The following is a 16,747-nucleotide window of genomic DNA, read 5'->3' on the forward strand; positions in this document are numbered from 1 at the left end:
TTTTTTTTTTTTTTAAAAAGAGAACAACAAATGTGAAAAAGACTTGGAGGTTTTGGCTGACCATCTACTCTACATAGTCTACATAGTCTACACAATCTATATAGTCAATTGTGCTATGTAGCTACCAAGAAAGTGCTATTTTACCTTCAATTGCATTAAAGGGAATACAAGATAGGATAGCTCACCTCATTGCTGAGCTGGTTGGTCTACCCTTGGAGTCCCAAGTTCAGTTCCGAGTATTCTACTTTAAAAAAGGACACTGCCATCTCAGACCGGATCCCAAGGACAGTAATCACACTTTTCAAGGGACCAGAAACCAAATCAGGACTGTGCCCTAAGAAGTTACAGAAAGAACTGAAGTTGCTTAGCCCAGAAAACAGAATACTCAGAGGGCATGGATGCAGCTTTCAGGTACTTCAGAGAGTAGTTCTCTGAAAAAGACATTGTATCTACATTTTGTATAGATTGACTGCCCCAGAAGGCAGAATAAACCAATGGGTAGTTATAGAGAAGTAGAGATCATCTCATTCACAGACAAAAAACAGCTGCCACAGCAATCAGGTGCTCATTTGAAGAGCTGTGCAAGGAGACCCTTAATGGAAAATGACAAATGTTTAGTTCTTACTATGTGGTATCTATTATTAACTATATGTTGCAGATGATGAAACAGAGAAGAGTCAAGTATCCAAGGTCACAAAGCCAATAAATGATAGGTCTTGACTGACTCCAAAGCCATGCTCTTAACCACTAAGATTTTAGTAACTACCAATAGAATACAGATTTCTATATTGGGAAAGAAGTTGGGCTTATGATTCTTCTAACTTCAAGATTCTACAATTAAATAAATCAGAGAATGAAATAAAGAAAGAATGAATTAAAGTGGACATGTTTGTGAATGTGTATGACTACTGAGTAGTGAAGTTATACAACAGTTGTGGTCTGATAAAAAATGCTTGCTTGGCTCAGTGGCACCTGCCTGTAGTTGCGGCTACTCAGGAGGCTTAGGCGAGAAGATTGCTTGAGGCCAGGAGTTTGAGGCTGTAGTATGCAACGATCACATCTGTGAATAGCCACTGCACTCCCACCTGGGCAACACAGAGAGGGCTTATCTCTAGACAGACAGACAGACAGACAAACAGATAGTTAAAACTTAAAAGGCTGGGCACAGTGGTGTACACCTGTAGTCCTAGCTACTCAGGAGGCTGAGACAGGAAAATTGTTTGAGCCAGGAGTTCAAGACCAGCCTAGGCAATATAGAAGTTGTATCTAAAAAAATAGTATTTTTAAAAAATGCTTAACAGCCTACTGTCTTGATCAAAAACAGTGCAACATGACCGATGACCACAGGCAATGCTTGTCCTAGAAGAAAGGAAAGAGCTAGAATCCCAAGTTCTACTGGGCTGTAGGGCTGGGCCTCTGTGGAGGCTAGTTATACATGCAGAAGTCTGGTCCTGGGAGGCCATGAGAAAAACTCATATCAAGATAAGGTGAAAGAGCAGGAACCCAAAATCACACAAAATAAAAAACTTCACCAAGAGAAATGTGAGCCAATGTCATCAAAAGCAAAGATAGGGATTGATAGCAAGGCCCATGTTCAAGCAGAATAGCATTTGCACTGTGCAGTTTAACAGCAGAAGGTTATCTGCTATGGATATGAAGATTTAATGGTCAGATTTGAGGCATCTGTAGGTAAAAAAGCAGGGTAGGTTAGGAGTATTAAAGTGCCTACTATATAGATATAGAGAGATGACACAGCTATATATATTTTTACAAAAGACTCTCAAAACCATTGTCTCATTTGTCTCACTTAAGCTAGCCCTGGGAGAGAGGAAAGCAACAATAAGAAATACAGGTATATGTGATTTATTGCACTTTGCCCTACTGCATTTCTCAGATATTGTCTTTATAAACTGAAGGTTTGTGGCAACCCTGAAGTGAGCATGTGCTCACTTCATGTCTTTGTCATGTTTCAGTTAATTCTCACAATATCTCAAACATTGTCGTTATTATTATATCTGTTACGGTGATCTTTCATCAGTGATCTTTAATGTTATTACTGTAATTGTTTTGGAGTATGACAACTGTGCCCATATTACATGGTGAACTTGATAAATGCTATATGTGTCCTGACTGCTCCACCAACCGTTCCCTCATCTCTCTCCCTCTCCTTCAGCCTATTCCCTGAAACACAACAATATTGAAATTAGGCCAATTAGTAACCCTACAATGGCCTCTAAGTGTTCAAGTGAAAGGAAGAGTCCCCCATCTTTCACTTTAAATCAAAGCTAGAAATGATTAAACTTAGGAGGAAGGCATGTTGAAAGCCAAGACAGGCCGAAAGCTACGCCTCTTGTGCCAAACAGCCAAGTTGTAAATGCAAAGAAAAAATTCTTTTTTTTTTTTTTTTGAAACAGAGTCTCCCTCTGTTGCCCAGGCTGGATTGCAGTGGCTTGATCTCTGCTCACCACAACCTCCGCCTCCTGGGTTCAAGCTATTCTCCTGCCTCAGCCTCCTGACTAGCTGGGATTATAGGCATGCACCACCACGCCTGGCTAATTTTTTTTTTTTTTTTGTATTTTTAGTAAAGACGGGGTTTCAGCATGTTGGTCAAGCTGGTCTCAAACTCCTGACCTAGTGATCTGCCTACCTTGGCCTCCCAAAGTGCTGGGATTACAGGCGTGAGATATCGCACCAGGCTGAAAAGTTCTTGAAGGAAATTAAAAGTGCTACTCCAGTGAATACAGGAATGATAAGAAAGCAAAACAGCCGTATTGCTGATAGGGAGAAAGTTTTAGAGGTCTGGATAAAAGATCAGACCAGCCACAGCACTCCCTTAAGACAAAGCCTAATCCAGGGCAAAGCCCTAACTCTCTTCAATTCTAAGAAGGCTGAGAGAGGTATGGAAGCTGCACAAGAAAAGCTGGAAGGTAGCAGAGGATGGTTCATGAGGTTTAAGGCAAGAAGCTGTCTCCATAACATAAAAGGGCAAGGTGAAGCAGCAAGTGCTGATGGGAGAAGCTACAGAAAGTTATCCAGAAGATCTAGCTAAGGTAACTGACAAAGGTGGCTACACCAAACAACAGATTTCCCTGTAGATAAAACAGCCTTCTACTGAAAGATGCCATCTAGGATTTTCATGGCTAGAGAGAAGTCAATGTCTGGCTTCAAACCTTCAAAAGACAGGCTGGTCACTTTAAATTGAGGTCAATGCTCATTTGTCACTCAGAAAATCCTAGGGCTCTTAAGAGTTATCCTAAATCTACTCTGCCAGTGCTCTACAATAAAAAAAGCCTGGATGAAGCACTTCTGTTTACAGGCCCCTGTTGAGACCTGCTCCTCAGGTAAAAAGATTCCTTTCAAAATATTACTGGTCATTGACAATGTACCTTGTCATCCAAGAGCTCTGATGGAGATGTATGAGATTAATGTTGTTTTCACAGCCACTAATACAACATCCATTCTGTAGCCCACAGATCAAGGAGTCATTTCAACTTCCAAGTTTCATTATTTAAGAAATACATTTCACAAGACTATAGTTGCCATAGATAGTGATTGTTCTGATGAATCTGGTCAAAGTAAACTGAAAACCTTCTGGAAAAATTTCACTAGTCTAGATGCCATTCAGAACATTCATGATTCATGGGAGGTCATAATATCAACATTAAGAGACATTGAGAAGTTGATTCCCACAACTCATGGATGACTTTGAGGGGTTCAAGACTTCAGTAGAGGAAGTAACTGCAGATATGGTGGAAATAGCAAGAGAATTAGAAGTGGAGCCTGAAGATGTGACTAAATTGCTGCAATCTCATGATAAAACTTGAACAAATGACTTGCTTCTTACAGATGAGCAAAGAAAGTAGTTTTTTGAGATAGGATCTACTTCTGGTGAAGATGCTGTAAACACTGTCAAAATGACAACAAAGGATTTAAAATATTACATCAACTTAGTTGATAAAGCAGCAGCAGGGTTTGAGAGGATTCATTTATGAGTTCTACTATGGGAAAAATGCTATCAAATTCTGTAGCATTGCATGCTACAGAAAAATCTTTTGTGAAAGGAAGAGTCAACTGTTTCAGCAAACTTCACTGTTGTCTTATTTCTTGTTGGGGGTAGACAGGGTATTGCTCTGTCCCCCAGTGGCACAATCGCAGCTTACTGGAGCCCTGAACTTCTGGGCTCAAGCAATCCTCCCCCTCAGCCTCCCAAGTAGCTGTGGACTACAGGTGTGTGCCACTACACCCACCTAATGTTTTTTATTTTTATTAGAGACAAGGTCTTGCTATGTTGCCCAGGCCAGTCTTAAACTCCTGAGCTCAAGCAATCCTCCCACTTTGGCCTCCCAAAGTTCTGGGATTATAGGTATGAGCCACTGTGCCCAGCCCATTGTCTTATTTTAAGAAATTATCTATATAAGTAAGAAATGCTTCAATAATAATAATAATAATAATAATAATAATAATAATACTACACTGAGTCTTCAGCAACCACCACCCTGATAAGTCAGCAGCCACCAACATCAGGGCAAGACCTACTCCAGCAAAAAGACTGACTAGCCAAAGGTTCAAATAATCATTAGCACTTTTCAGTAATATTTTAAGGTGTGTACTTTTTTTTAGACATAATGCTACTACACACTTAATAGATTACAGTATAGTGTAAACATAACTTTTATATGCACCGGGAAACGAAAAAATTTATGTGTCTTGTTTTATTGTGACAGTCACTTTATTGTGGTGGTCTGGAACCAAATCCACAACATCTCTGACGTATGCCTATCTGGGGTCTGAAATAACCCCGTAGCTTCCAGGTCAAAGAATAGCAACCTCTCTTTCCTCACTAAAAATACAGCCAAAATGTTCTACTGAAGAGGAAGGGCTCCAACTCCAGTTCTCCCACTTATTAGATGTGTGACCAAAGCAAATGAGCTTAATTCTCAGGCCTGGTTACCTCCTGCAAAGTGGAGATAATAAAATGTACCTCACATACAGCATTTAGTAGTAGAAGTGTGGTTATTACTGGTATCCCCCCGTCATCTGCTAAATGTGGTCCTGAGCAAATTACTTACCTCTTGGAGCACCAGGATCCACCATCAGCAAAATTGGACTACCAATGCTTACTTCCCTGGGTGATTTATGAGGATTAAATGGAATATAAATGAAAGGCACATCACACGTTAGCTGAATCTAAATAACTGTGGCGGTCTCTGGAGTCAGCAACTGAGTTTGAAGCCAGCTTCTACTGCTTTATTATAGCTGTATAACCTTGAGCAAATGGCAACCTCTCTGACTCTCAGTTTCCTTGTCTGTAAAATATGACTGAAAACAGTACCTACGAAACAGAGTGGCTGTGAGGACCCAGTGTGCCCCTGGAACACAATAAGCACTCAGTGAGAGCCACTGTTTTTGCTGTTTTTTCTGCCTCTGCTCCCCACATGGCTTTCCTGTACTGATGAGAAAAGGCACAGATCCTGAAGAGCTCTGAGCTTTGTGAAGAGAAACTGAGGCCCAGACTCAGATCTGGGATGAAGAGTCACCTGTACCAAGTGCCCAATCCTCAACCCTCGCCTCAGCACCAGGTGGAGAGCATCCTCATCCCTGCTCGTGGAACGCTTCTCTGCAAAGGCCAGGAAGGTGTGGGTGGGGGGTATGTAGAGCAGGGCTGGGATCCGGTAGGTAATCCCTCTGTCATCTTCCTGCCGGAACAGAGGGCTGTTGAAGGAGCATGTTGTCACTTCTTCCATGACCTCTGCAAGGATAGAAGGCAGCTCAATGTGTGTCCATACCCAAATGCTGGCCTGCATATAAATTCTGCTTCATCATTTCACTTCTGGAGAGCAAAGGGGAGGCACAGATACATATTCAAATGTTTATTTATACAAGAGTAACATATGCTCTCAATAGTACAAAGCAAGCAATATACATTCTTATTTAACAAATGAGAATTTCATTAACTCCAGACCCTGTGGGAATTCTGTGTGGCCTGTGTCAAGTATGTATCTTGGAGCAGAGCGGTTTTGCATTTCTTTTTGCCAAGCATCCAGGGGTATTACCAGCCTCAGGTGGTTTTTAATGTCAATTCTTGACTTGGAGTTTCTAGGCCATTTGGGTATCTGTACGAGTGAATGGCTGTGGTTAAGAATTTTCTGGGAAAACTTTTTTTCTGTACAAAAGCCTAGGATAAAAGGCAATCTTCTTTGTCTTCTCTCTGTGTCAGTAGGGAGAATTTTTTTTTTTTCCTAGTAGATCTGGTATGATATATGTCCCCTCCAAAACTCATGTTGAAACTTAATCCCCGATATGGCAGTGTTGAGAGGTGGGGCCTCTAAGAGGTGACTGGGTTATAAGGGCTCTGTCCTCATGAATGAATGAATGGATGAATGCGTTATCAAGGGAGTTGCATTAGGGGCTTTATAAGAGGAAAACCAGAGATCTGAGCTAGCATAGTCAGCTCCCTTGCCATGTGATGCCCTGTGCTGCCTTCAGACTCTGCAGAGTCCCCACTAGCAAGAAAGCCCTCACCAGATGTGGCCTCTGGACCTTGGATTTCTCAGACTCCATAACTGTAAGAAATTTCTTTTCTTTATAAGTTATCCAGTTTCAGGTATTCTGTTATAAGCAACAGAAAATGAATTAAGATACTAGTCCACCCTATCAGAAGGTATACACCCTACACAGGGTGCAGATTTTCAAGGGACCTAGTTTCATGTGAAGATTTCACATGCCATCCTCTGTCAAAAACTAGAGTCTAACCAGGCTGGGCACGGTGGCTCACGCCTGTAATCCCAGTACTCTGGGAGGCCGAGGTGGGCAGATCACGAGGTCGGGAGATGGAGACCATCCTGGCTAACATGGTGAAACCCTGTCTCTACTGAAAATACAAAAAAATTAGCTGGGCATAGTGGCGGGTGCCTGTAGTCCCAGCTACTCAGGAGGCTGAGGCAGGAGAATGGTGTGAATCCAGGAGGCGGAGCTTGCAGTGAGCCGAGACTGCATCACTGCACTCCAGCCTGGGCGACAAAGCAAGATTCCGTCTCAAAAACAAAACAAAACAACAACAAAAACCCACTAGAGTCTAACCCATGCGGACCTATAGCTTCATTTGATACAAAAACAGGCCTATTAAAGTCCAAGTTTCTAGGTGAGACATCCAGTACAGCTGAGGGCAGATTAAGGAGCTAATCACTCTGGTTTTCAGTTCACGCTTGGTTTCTTAGTCCCTGGAGATTTCTCTTACTTTCTCACAAATTCAGCTATAAAGGGCTTTGTTATTTTTTTTTTTCTTTTGAGATGGAGTTTTGCTCTTGTTGCCCAAGCTTGAGTGCAATGGCGTGAGCTCGGCTCACTGCAACCTCCACCTCCTGGGTTCAAACAATTCTCCTGCCTCAGCCTCCCGAGTAGCTGGGACTGCAAGCGCCTGCCACCACGCCCAGCTAATTTTTTGTATTTTTAGCAGAGATGGGTTTCACCACGTTGGCCAGAATGGTCTCAAATTCCTGACCTCAGGTGGTCCACCCACCTCGGCCTCCCAAAGCGCTGGTACTACAGGTGTGAGCCACCATGCCCGGCTGCCTTTGTTATATTTTACCCCCCATTTTACAGTTTGGCTACCCCGCCATAATGCTCACAATGGAGTCTCCAAGTATTCTTCTTAAAGAAAACCAGGTGTTCCACTTCTCAGAGGCCCAAAAGGGGAATCAAGCCAGACAGACAAAAGGCAGCCTTAGAATTACTTTTTCCTCTAACCAACTGTCATCCAAACCCAACTTTACAAATCATTTGTAAATATTATCAGGCTGTAAGAACGATTTATTCAATAAATATTTCTAGGTGTCTCCTCCATGTCAGGCTCTAAAATAGGTGCTGAGAAGATAGAGAAGGATCAGAGGTTCCTGCTCTCAAGAAACCCAATCAAGTGAGGGAAACAGACATATACATGGACAATTATAACACGATGTAATAAGTGCTACTTTAGAGGTAAACACAATAGCAAGTAGAAAAACATAAAAGTGGCATCTGTCCAGATCAAGGCACCAGAGAAGGATTTTTGGAGAGAATTATTGAGCCAAAAGAGCTCCTGCCTCATATAGTCACAGGCTCTGCCTGGAACACTCGTTTCAGATAGTCACATAACACTCTCTCAACTTCTTCAGCTCTGCTCAAACATCATCCAATCAGTAGGGTTTCTCTGTCAACTCCTTTGCCCCAGCCTATCTTCTTTCCTTGTTCTATTCTCCACACCACTTATCACACTTTGATGTCTCCTATGTTACATTTGTTTAATACATACCACAAAATGGAAGCTCCAGAAAGGGCAAGGGTATGTCTGTTTCTTATTGCTCCACCTTGACACGTAGAACTATGCCTAGTACATAATAGGCACTCAACAAATTTTTGTTGAATGACTGAATGAATGAGTGAGCCAGATCTTAAAGAATGAATAGTGGGTTAGCCAACTGAGGATGAAAAGAAGGGTAGAGGACGAGGATGTGAAAAGCGTATAGGTGACAGAAAACAACCTATAGGTTAGCCAACTGAGGGTGAAAAGGAGAAGGGCAGAGGACGAGGATGTGAAAAGCCTATAGGTGACAGAAAACACAGAGAATTGTAGGGCCTCTCAGTAGTTTAGTATGACTACAGTAAGATGGAGTGCAAGGGATGGGGCAGAGGTGGGACTGAAGGGGTCAGTACAGTCCAGATCCTGGGAGGCTTAGATACTTTATTAAGGTGTTTATTCCACAGATGGGAGACCACTCAAGAGTTCTTGACAGAGGAATGGCATGATGATTTTAGACCAATCTTCCAGGAAGCTTTCAGGACAATGAACTATAGGGCAAAGTTGCACTGCTTTTGGTTACAGCCTCCTAGTGTCAATCAAGACAAACTTTTATCAATAGCATATGAATACTTAGTCACTTGTTCCTAACTTAAAGAAGGGAAAAGAACTATGGCTCAGTATCATGAGGGGAACTGCGGGAGTGGCCTTGCTGAGTCCAGAAGAAAAGCCTCCCTTCATTTCAATCTCAGGCTCTCAACAGCAGAATCAAAAGATAAGCAAGGGGAGACCATCTTCTCACCCAATACTAGAGCACACTTCTCTCCCCTCAATTCAGGCTCTCCTCCCTGGGAGGGTCAGGCTTTGTTCTAAGCAAATAATCTGTCTCTGAGCCAGGCTGGGGTAATGGTTAAGAACATAGGATTTGGACCAGGCCAGGACTATGTGACCTTGGGCATGTTACTCAACTTCTCTATGCTTCAGGATCCTCCCCTATACAATTCAGTAGAGTAGGTGATAGAAATAAAATGCTTAACTACAGTGGCTATTACAAGGCCTGTGACATAGTATGAGTGCAATATACAACAGTTATTTTTAAACTACCAACTAATGTATATTCTAGTTTTATTCCTTGAATCCTGTGGATAACAATGACAATAATAACAATTACAACTCTTTCTTAAAAACATTTAAATCCCTCTTTATTGCTGAAAGAGAACATACTTTAAACTCTTACCACTTTAATTAGAAGTTAAACCAACACTACTATCATCAGACAACATGTGACTATTAGTTAAATTTAAACAGGAATTCTCCAGGTGATAAGAAGAATGGAGCACAGGATAGGCATGGAGTAGGATAGGGCTCAGAACAGGAAAGGAAGAGGCTGGGTGCGGTGGCTCATGCCTGTAATCCCAGCACTTTGGGAGGCTGAGGTGGGCAGATCACTTGAGGTCAGGAGTTCGAGACCACCCTGGCCAATATGGTAACACCTCGTCTCTACTAAAAATACAAAAAAAAATTGGCTGGGCATGGTGGCATCCACCTGTAATCCCAGCTATTCAGGAGGCTGAGGTGGGAGAATCACTTGAAACCAGGAGGTGAAGGTTGCAGTGAGCTGAGGTTGCACCACTGCACTTCAGCTTGGGTGACACAGCAAGACTCTGTCTCAAAAAAAAAAAAAAAAAAAAAAGGAAAGGGAGAGGAAATAGGGAAATCACCAAAGGAGAAGTACAACTTGTCAGATGGGCTGGATTCATGTCTCAGCTCCATTTCTTGCTGCATGACGTTTTGATGGTTACTCAACCTCTAGATCTTGGATTCCTTGCTTGTACACTATGGATAATAATACCTACCTAAGCAGATCAATATGAAGAACCACTCAAAAGTGCTTTATAAATTTTAAAGTCCTGTTTCAATAGGTGTGTTTAATTATAAATTTTGATGTCTTCACAGTTTCACTTATGCTTTATTATCACTATAACAATTACAGCCATTAATTTTTGTAATTATATTGATCGTGTTGATGACAGAAGTAACATAGATGGTGATTCTGGCATTGCCACCCAAACTATTTCACACAAATCAGGTGCTGGAAACTGGGGAGAGAAAAGAATCAGATATGGTCCTGCTCTGGGGTTCATTTAGGCAGAGAATTCAAATGATTAATTGCTGCTTGATATAATCACTTTCCCATCAAGTCCTCCCTGCTTTCTTACTGGGAGAGAGTATAGCCTAGCATGGACTCTGAAGTCTGACTTATCTTTGACACTTACTAGCAAGTCACTTTACTTCTGAGCTTCAGTTTCCTCACTTATAAAATGGAGATAATACCGCCTACTTCTCAGGCTATAATAATGTAATTCCACAGCCTCCAACTAACCCAGTGAGCCTCCAGTGAATCCCAGAAGGAGGCCTCCCTATCTCATCTATTCACTCCTAACAAGTAATATTTAAGGAGCACCTATCACGTGCCAGACCTTTGAAGATCTGTAGTCTAAACCACCTCATGGTATAGATGGGAAAACTCAGGCACAGGATGGGGGCAAAGCTTACTGAATGCCACTCCACAGTAAAATCTGGACCAAGACCCAGGTCTCCTAAGTTGAAACTGAAGCTCAGGGATCTTTCTGCCGACCAGAGACCTCTGGTAAGAAGGGGTTTTCCAGTCTCAGTCCCCTTTCATCTCTGTAGTGATAATTCTGAGGTTTAAGTTAGGCTTCAGTGAGAACAAATAAAAATAGGACTAGCCAAGAATACTCCGGCCAGGTCAGATTCTAGCGGACAGGGTGGCTCTGTCTCAATGATCCAAGGCTGGATTTCCCAAGCGCAGATGGTCTTGCTCAAACTGTCCCCACAGTTGAGTCCTCCTCGGGAGCTCTCCTGTCTCCCAACCCCGCTCACCTGCACTGGACCCCGGCTCCTCCGTCTCTGTCGGGGCAGAGCTGGACGCCGGGGGTTCTTCCATGGGGCGCGGGGGCAAGTCCCCAGGTCTCATTCGCCGAAGCCTGGGAGAGGCACCGGCCCCAAGGCTGCGGAGACGGAGACAGAGGAGGATAGAGAGGGAGAAACAGCAGAGACGGAGGACACGGAGACAAACCCCGAGAAGCAAAGAGCAGGTCGACTGCCGGAAAGAGGTAATGGCAACGAAAGAGGAGGACGCAGGCTGTAGTCAGTGGCGGCTGGGGCCAACCGTTGGCCTCCTCCGCGAGCCCGCCCCGTCCCGCCCCCTCGGCGCTGCCCCTCCCTCCAGCCCACAGCCCGGTCCCCACCACCGCACGGGACCAGCACCACCTCTACCCTCGCCAGCTCAGCTTAAGCCCTGGGCCCACCTCAGTTCCCAACGGTCGCTTCCTCTCTTCAGTCCCACAGCCCCAAACTCTTACATTGGTCTGCAGCTCGGTATCACCGCCTAAAATTTCCCCGGACAGCCTGAGAGTTGAGCAAAGGTTCCGGGCCTCAGAGGGTACCCTACAAAAAGGACCAGAGGTCCAGAGCATTGGCTATCCTTTTTGCAAAATATGAAAATGAAAATGTATTCATATGTATAATTTATGTGTGTATATACACACATTTACATACACAGATTTGTCACATAGCACTGAGTCCATTCTTCTGTTTCACAGTACCTGAATTTAAGCCCTCCTCTCCCCAACCAAGGAGGAAATGGCTGATCTAAGGTCATTTTTTATCTGGGACTAAGTATAACATAAAGGAAATAGGCTGGGCCTGGTGGCTCATGCCTGCAATCTCAGCGCTTTGGAAGGCCTACGTGGGAGGATGCCTTGAGCCCAGGAGTTGGAGGCTGTGGTGAGCTGTGATTGCACCACTGCACGCCAGGCTGGGTGACAGAGTGAGACCCTGTCTCTAAAATATAAAAATTTTAAAAAGAAGAAATTTTACAAACACCAATAAAAGGAAAGACAGACTGCTAACTTAGAGGACATAAAAATGTAAAGCTTCCATAAATTTGAATTCGTGATATTTTTTCTCATTAAAAAAAAAAAAAAAAAAAATCCTGTGCTGAGGCAGGGAACATACAAGATGAGTCTGGAACGTCGTGGTGCCATAAAGAAAGAACTCACAAAATGATGAGGGTTCTTTGAAAGAACACAGGAGCCAACCTCAATACAACCTGCTGTATTTTTCAAAAAAAAAAAAAAAAAAAAAAAAGGCCTAGAACCAGAGGCCAACTCAATCGTAATAAGCCCAAATAATGGGTCTTAAACTACTATTTTGTCCCCAAAGGAACCAGGGTTCCATGGAAAAAATGGCTGATTTTAGGTGCAGGAAAGAAAATTTATAAGATTAGCCTAGAACATCTTGTCTTAACAGAAAGCAAGAAAGCCATAAAAGACTATTTCAGGTCATGTCAAAAGAAGATAAGAGTCAATTTGAAGGTAATTCCACTGGCCAAATATGGAAAAATTAGAACATCAAAAAGAACAAGGACTGCAAAGAAAGTTCATATTGACATATGAAGAAAAAAGTCACTTTGGTCACCTCAGAGTTTGCTAAGGAAAGCAGCTTTTTATTCTGCCTTTCCTGTACAAACCATATTTCTGGGTAACTAAATAGTTGATGGGGAAAAGTTCTCCTTCATGAAATAATTAACTGACCAATGCCAAGTGAATGATAGAATTTTGTCATTTTTTCCTTTAATGACAAAATGAATTTAATGAATCTAGACAGCAATTATCAATAGCTACTAAAAGCTACACCCTTATTGCTCACCTTTTCTTCCCTTCCTACTTTCCCACCTCATTATGGCACTCCCTGCATCTCTCACATATACTACTGCCCTCAGATCCTGGTCTCAGAACTTGACTCTGGGAGAACTCAAATAAAGACCCTATACCAGGAGATAAGAACAACAAAACAGTAATGAGTTAAGGATCTAACTTAAGAATGTAGAAAAGGAAGAATAGAATAAATCCCAAAAAGGTAGAAAAGGAAATGATGAAAATAAAAACAGAATAAATGAAACAAGAAGCAAAGTACAATAGAGGGGACTGACAAAAGCAAATATTAGTTATCTAATATATCTAATAAAATGGACAAACCCTCTGGCAAGACTCATTTTTAAAAGTTATAAATGATATTAATGAAAAGGAGACTATAAGCAGGGATACAACAGAGATCAGAAAAATAATATTATACAAACTTTATTCATTAAGTTTGAAAATCTAGATAAAGTTAATATGGTTTTAGAAAAAGTCACCAAACTAAGATATAGAAAATGTGAAGTCTTACAACTAGTTAAAAATCTCAATCAGTATTTAAAAATCTGTTCACAAAGATAACACAACTATCCCAATTATTCCAATCTTGTATTTCCTTCATTAATAGAAGGAATGTAAATTGGTACAGTCACTTTAGAGGAAAATTTAGCAATACCTAGAAAAGTAAAAATGTATATCCTCTCCCACCAAAGAATCCCACTACCTGTATTAGATGTATCCATACAAGAATGTTCATAGCAGCAAATGTTTAATAGTGAAAAATTATTAAAGACCTAAATGTCCATTAATAGGGTAAATAAACTGTCATGTTTAACAGTTTACAGCAGTGAAATAGAATGAATTGTAGCTACAGGTATCAATCTAAATTACCTTCACAAACACAATATTGAACAAAAAAGCAAGTTGCACAATACAGAGAGAATGGTACTTGTGCAGATCTAACAGTGCTATCCTTAGAAAGGCCTGCTTGCAATTGGTGTTTTTTGACTGGTGTCTGGAAACCTGGCTCTCAAAGTGTTCCCAGTTACCAGTCAAGTGAAAACAGTAGTTGACTATGCAGACTGTTTGAATGCAGTATGATTTATGCTGGAAACCTGCTTGCTTTCTAGGGGTCTTTATTATGTGCTAGGCAGATGGTGCCCATATGACCAAACCTCAATAATCTGTGGGTACTCTCTAATGGGCTCCCTGGACAGAAACATTGCACACGTGTTGCTGCATTTTTGTTGCTGGGGCAATGTGGGCTCTTTGTAATCCCTCATGGGAGGAAGAGCACAAGGAACCTGTAAATGGATTCCTCCAGACTCTGCCAGTGTCCTTTTCCCTTATGATCCAGATATATGTCCTTATTACATCGAGGAATAAATCTTAGTCATATATGCTGAGTCCCATGGGTCCTTCTAGCAAATATCTGAACACAGGGGTGGTTTGGGAGACTCTCAATCAAAAACCACATATAAAGTTTAAAAACAGGTAAAACAATAACCATATATATCATATAAGAGCTCCCAAGGAGGTAAAAATAAAATTAAAAAATCACCGTATGTCTCTACATATCTGTATATATCCATATATATAATGGACACATAGGTATGAAGAAAATGCTTAGGAATAATAAATACCAAATTCCAGGTAGTAGTTACTTCTGAAGGTGCAGGAAGTAAGATGTGATTAAGGATACCCAGAGGACTTCAATTCTATTGGTAATATATGTATTTCTAATGCAGTAGGTTCACAAGTATTCATCTTACTATTCTTTAAGACTTATTTGTCTGAAACACTTCCTTTATAAAAACTGGGTCACTCAAGTCCTGGGGTTCTTTTTTTTTTTTTTTTTTTTTTTTTTTGAGACAGAGTCTTATTCTGTCGCCCAGGCCGGAGTGCAGTGGCTCAATCTTCTCTCACTGCAAGCTCTGCCTCCTGGGTTCACGCCATTCTCCTGCCTTAGCCTCCCGAGTAGCTGGGACTACTGGTGCCCACCACCACGCCCAGCTAATTTTTTTGTATTTTTTTAGTAGAGACGGGGTTTCACTGTATTAGCCAGGATGGTCACGATCTCCTGACCTTGTGATCCGCCCGCCTCGGCCTCCCAAAGTGCTGGGATTACAGGCGTGAGCCACCGCGCCCGGCCATCGTGGGGTTCTTTATCAGACTTCTTCAAGTTCACAATCACCAACTCTGTGGATCTCAAATTTTATAGACCCAAAGCTAATACCAAATCTTTCTAAATTCTTTGAGGTAAATTCAGATGGTCTCATCTTATGCCTGAGACAGTGAAGTTAAGGAGCAATTTCTGTATTTGGAGGTAGAGAATCCTGGCTCCAATCCTCTCTTCCCACTTCCTAGCTGAGTGATCTTGGCAACTTATTAAACTTCTGTGCCTCAGATTCCTCATCTGTAAAATGGCCCAAGTCCTCATTCATGGCTCAGTTTTCACTTCCTGTATGAAGACCTCCCAGACCTCCATACTAGAACAAATACTCCTCTTCAAGCCCCCATAGCACTTTGCACCTCCTTCTATTGTGTTGAGATTGTCTAAGTGTCTGACACTCTCAGCAGACTGTGAGCAACTAAAGTGAGGGGATCAGGCCTGGCGCAGGTGTTAGCACAGCAGAATTATGTAAAAGTTTGAAGGAAGAGGGATGCAGAAGGGTACTGAGAAGTAATGCGATCAAGTAAGACGGCACAGGAGTATCGGGGGAACTTCCTGTTACAGAAGTTAGGGAGCTTCCAAGATATGGGACAGGCAGAAGTAGGAGTGGGGCTGTCAAGAATTGTGAAGGGTCTGAGATTTTTATCTTACCTGCAAGCTAATAAGGTAGCCTGTTACTACCTGTAATAAGGATAGTTTGTTACTTACAGCAATAGTGGTAGCCAGAGTACCAGCATTTGTGCCAGTTCTGAGCTCCGGTTCCCATATGACGACGCAGAGAGCCAGATGATACCTGCACATGCAATGGAGTGCATTAAAGGAGAGGAACTTTGAGCGTAGGGAACCTGAATCTTCAATAATGGGCAGTGGGCATGGACACCTTTTGCTCTGATATCTCCTAAGGTTGTTTGCTATATAAACATTCCTGGACAAATAGTCTGGAACAAAGATAGTCAGTGTCTCTCTTTGCAAAATATGCAGAAATGCTAGAGACCCATGAAAAATTGTCTCCCAACAAGATGTACCTTTCATTTCTGTGCCATCTCGGCTTTTGATGAATTCTCCCATGAGTATGCCACTCCACCTGTCACTCTGATTAAACTGACAGAAACTGGAACCAGGTCCATTCAAAGTCTTTTATAACATTTAATTAAAGATACTATCAACAGAACTCCATGTAACAGGATAAGACCAATCAGTATTGACTTCAGTCATATCCAAGGGCCTGTATCCAAGAAGGTGGGAAAAAAAATCAACAAGCCATCAGGATCTACGTTAGAAAGTCAAGTGGCATTCTCGAGTTTCTGTATTGACCATGTACTTGGTCTGAGACATTAATCCAGTCACAGTGGGATGTATTAGTGATTGCACTGACTCCACTTTGGCCCACAGAGAGGAAGAGCAATTCTGTCACCCATAACCACACTGGCCAATGAGTTGAGGCTGATTTAAGTGCCATCCAGAGCTGAGGTGGTGTCACTGATGACTGCAACTAAAGTCAAGAACAAATTCCTTATCAACATTTCCAATAGGATGACTCTCAAGATAGTGATACTGTTGGGAGAGGCAATCTGCCAC

General features: G+C 42.1%; 1 protein-coding gene across 1 annotated transcript in view; it reads right to left on the minus strand.

The window, feature by feature from the left end:
• Positions 1 to 12,081, minus strand: part of LOC116272648 (sialidase-3-like) — a 22,765-nt gene extending 10,684 nt beyond the window's left edge. The window contains 4 exon segments of the mRNA XM_031661402.1: positions 5,538 to 5,749; positions 11,180 to 11,428; positions 11,431 to 11,493; positions 11,496 to 12,081. Of these exon segments, the coding sequence (XP_031517262.1) occupies positions 5,538 to 5,749; positions 11,180 to 11,428; positions 11,431 to 11,493; positions 11,496 to 11,775 (804 nt within the window). The 5' untranslated portion in view covers positions 11,776 to 12,081.
• Between the last annotated feature and the right edge of the window lie 4,666 nt (positions 12,082 to 16,747).

Source organism: Papio anubis, unplaced genomic scaffold (genome assembly GCF_008728515.1).
Source record: "Papio anubis isolate 15944 unplaced genomic scaffold, Panubis1.0 scaffold145, whole genome shotgun sequence".
Taxonomy (NCBI): domain Eukaryota; kingdom Metazoa; phylum Chordata; class Mammalia; order Primates; family Cercopithecidae; genus Papio; species Papio anubis.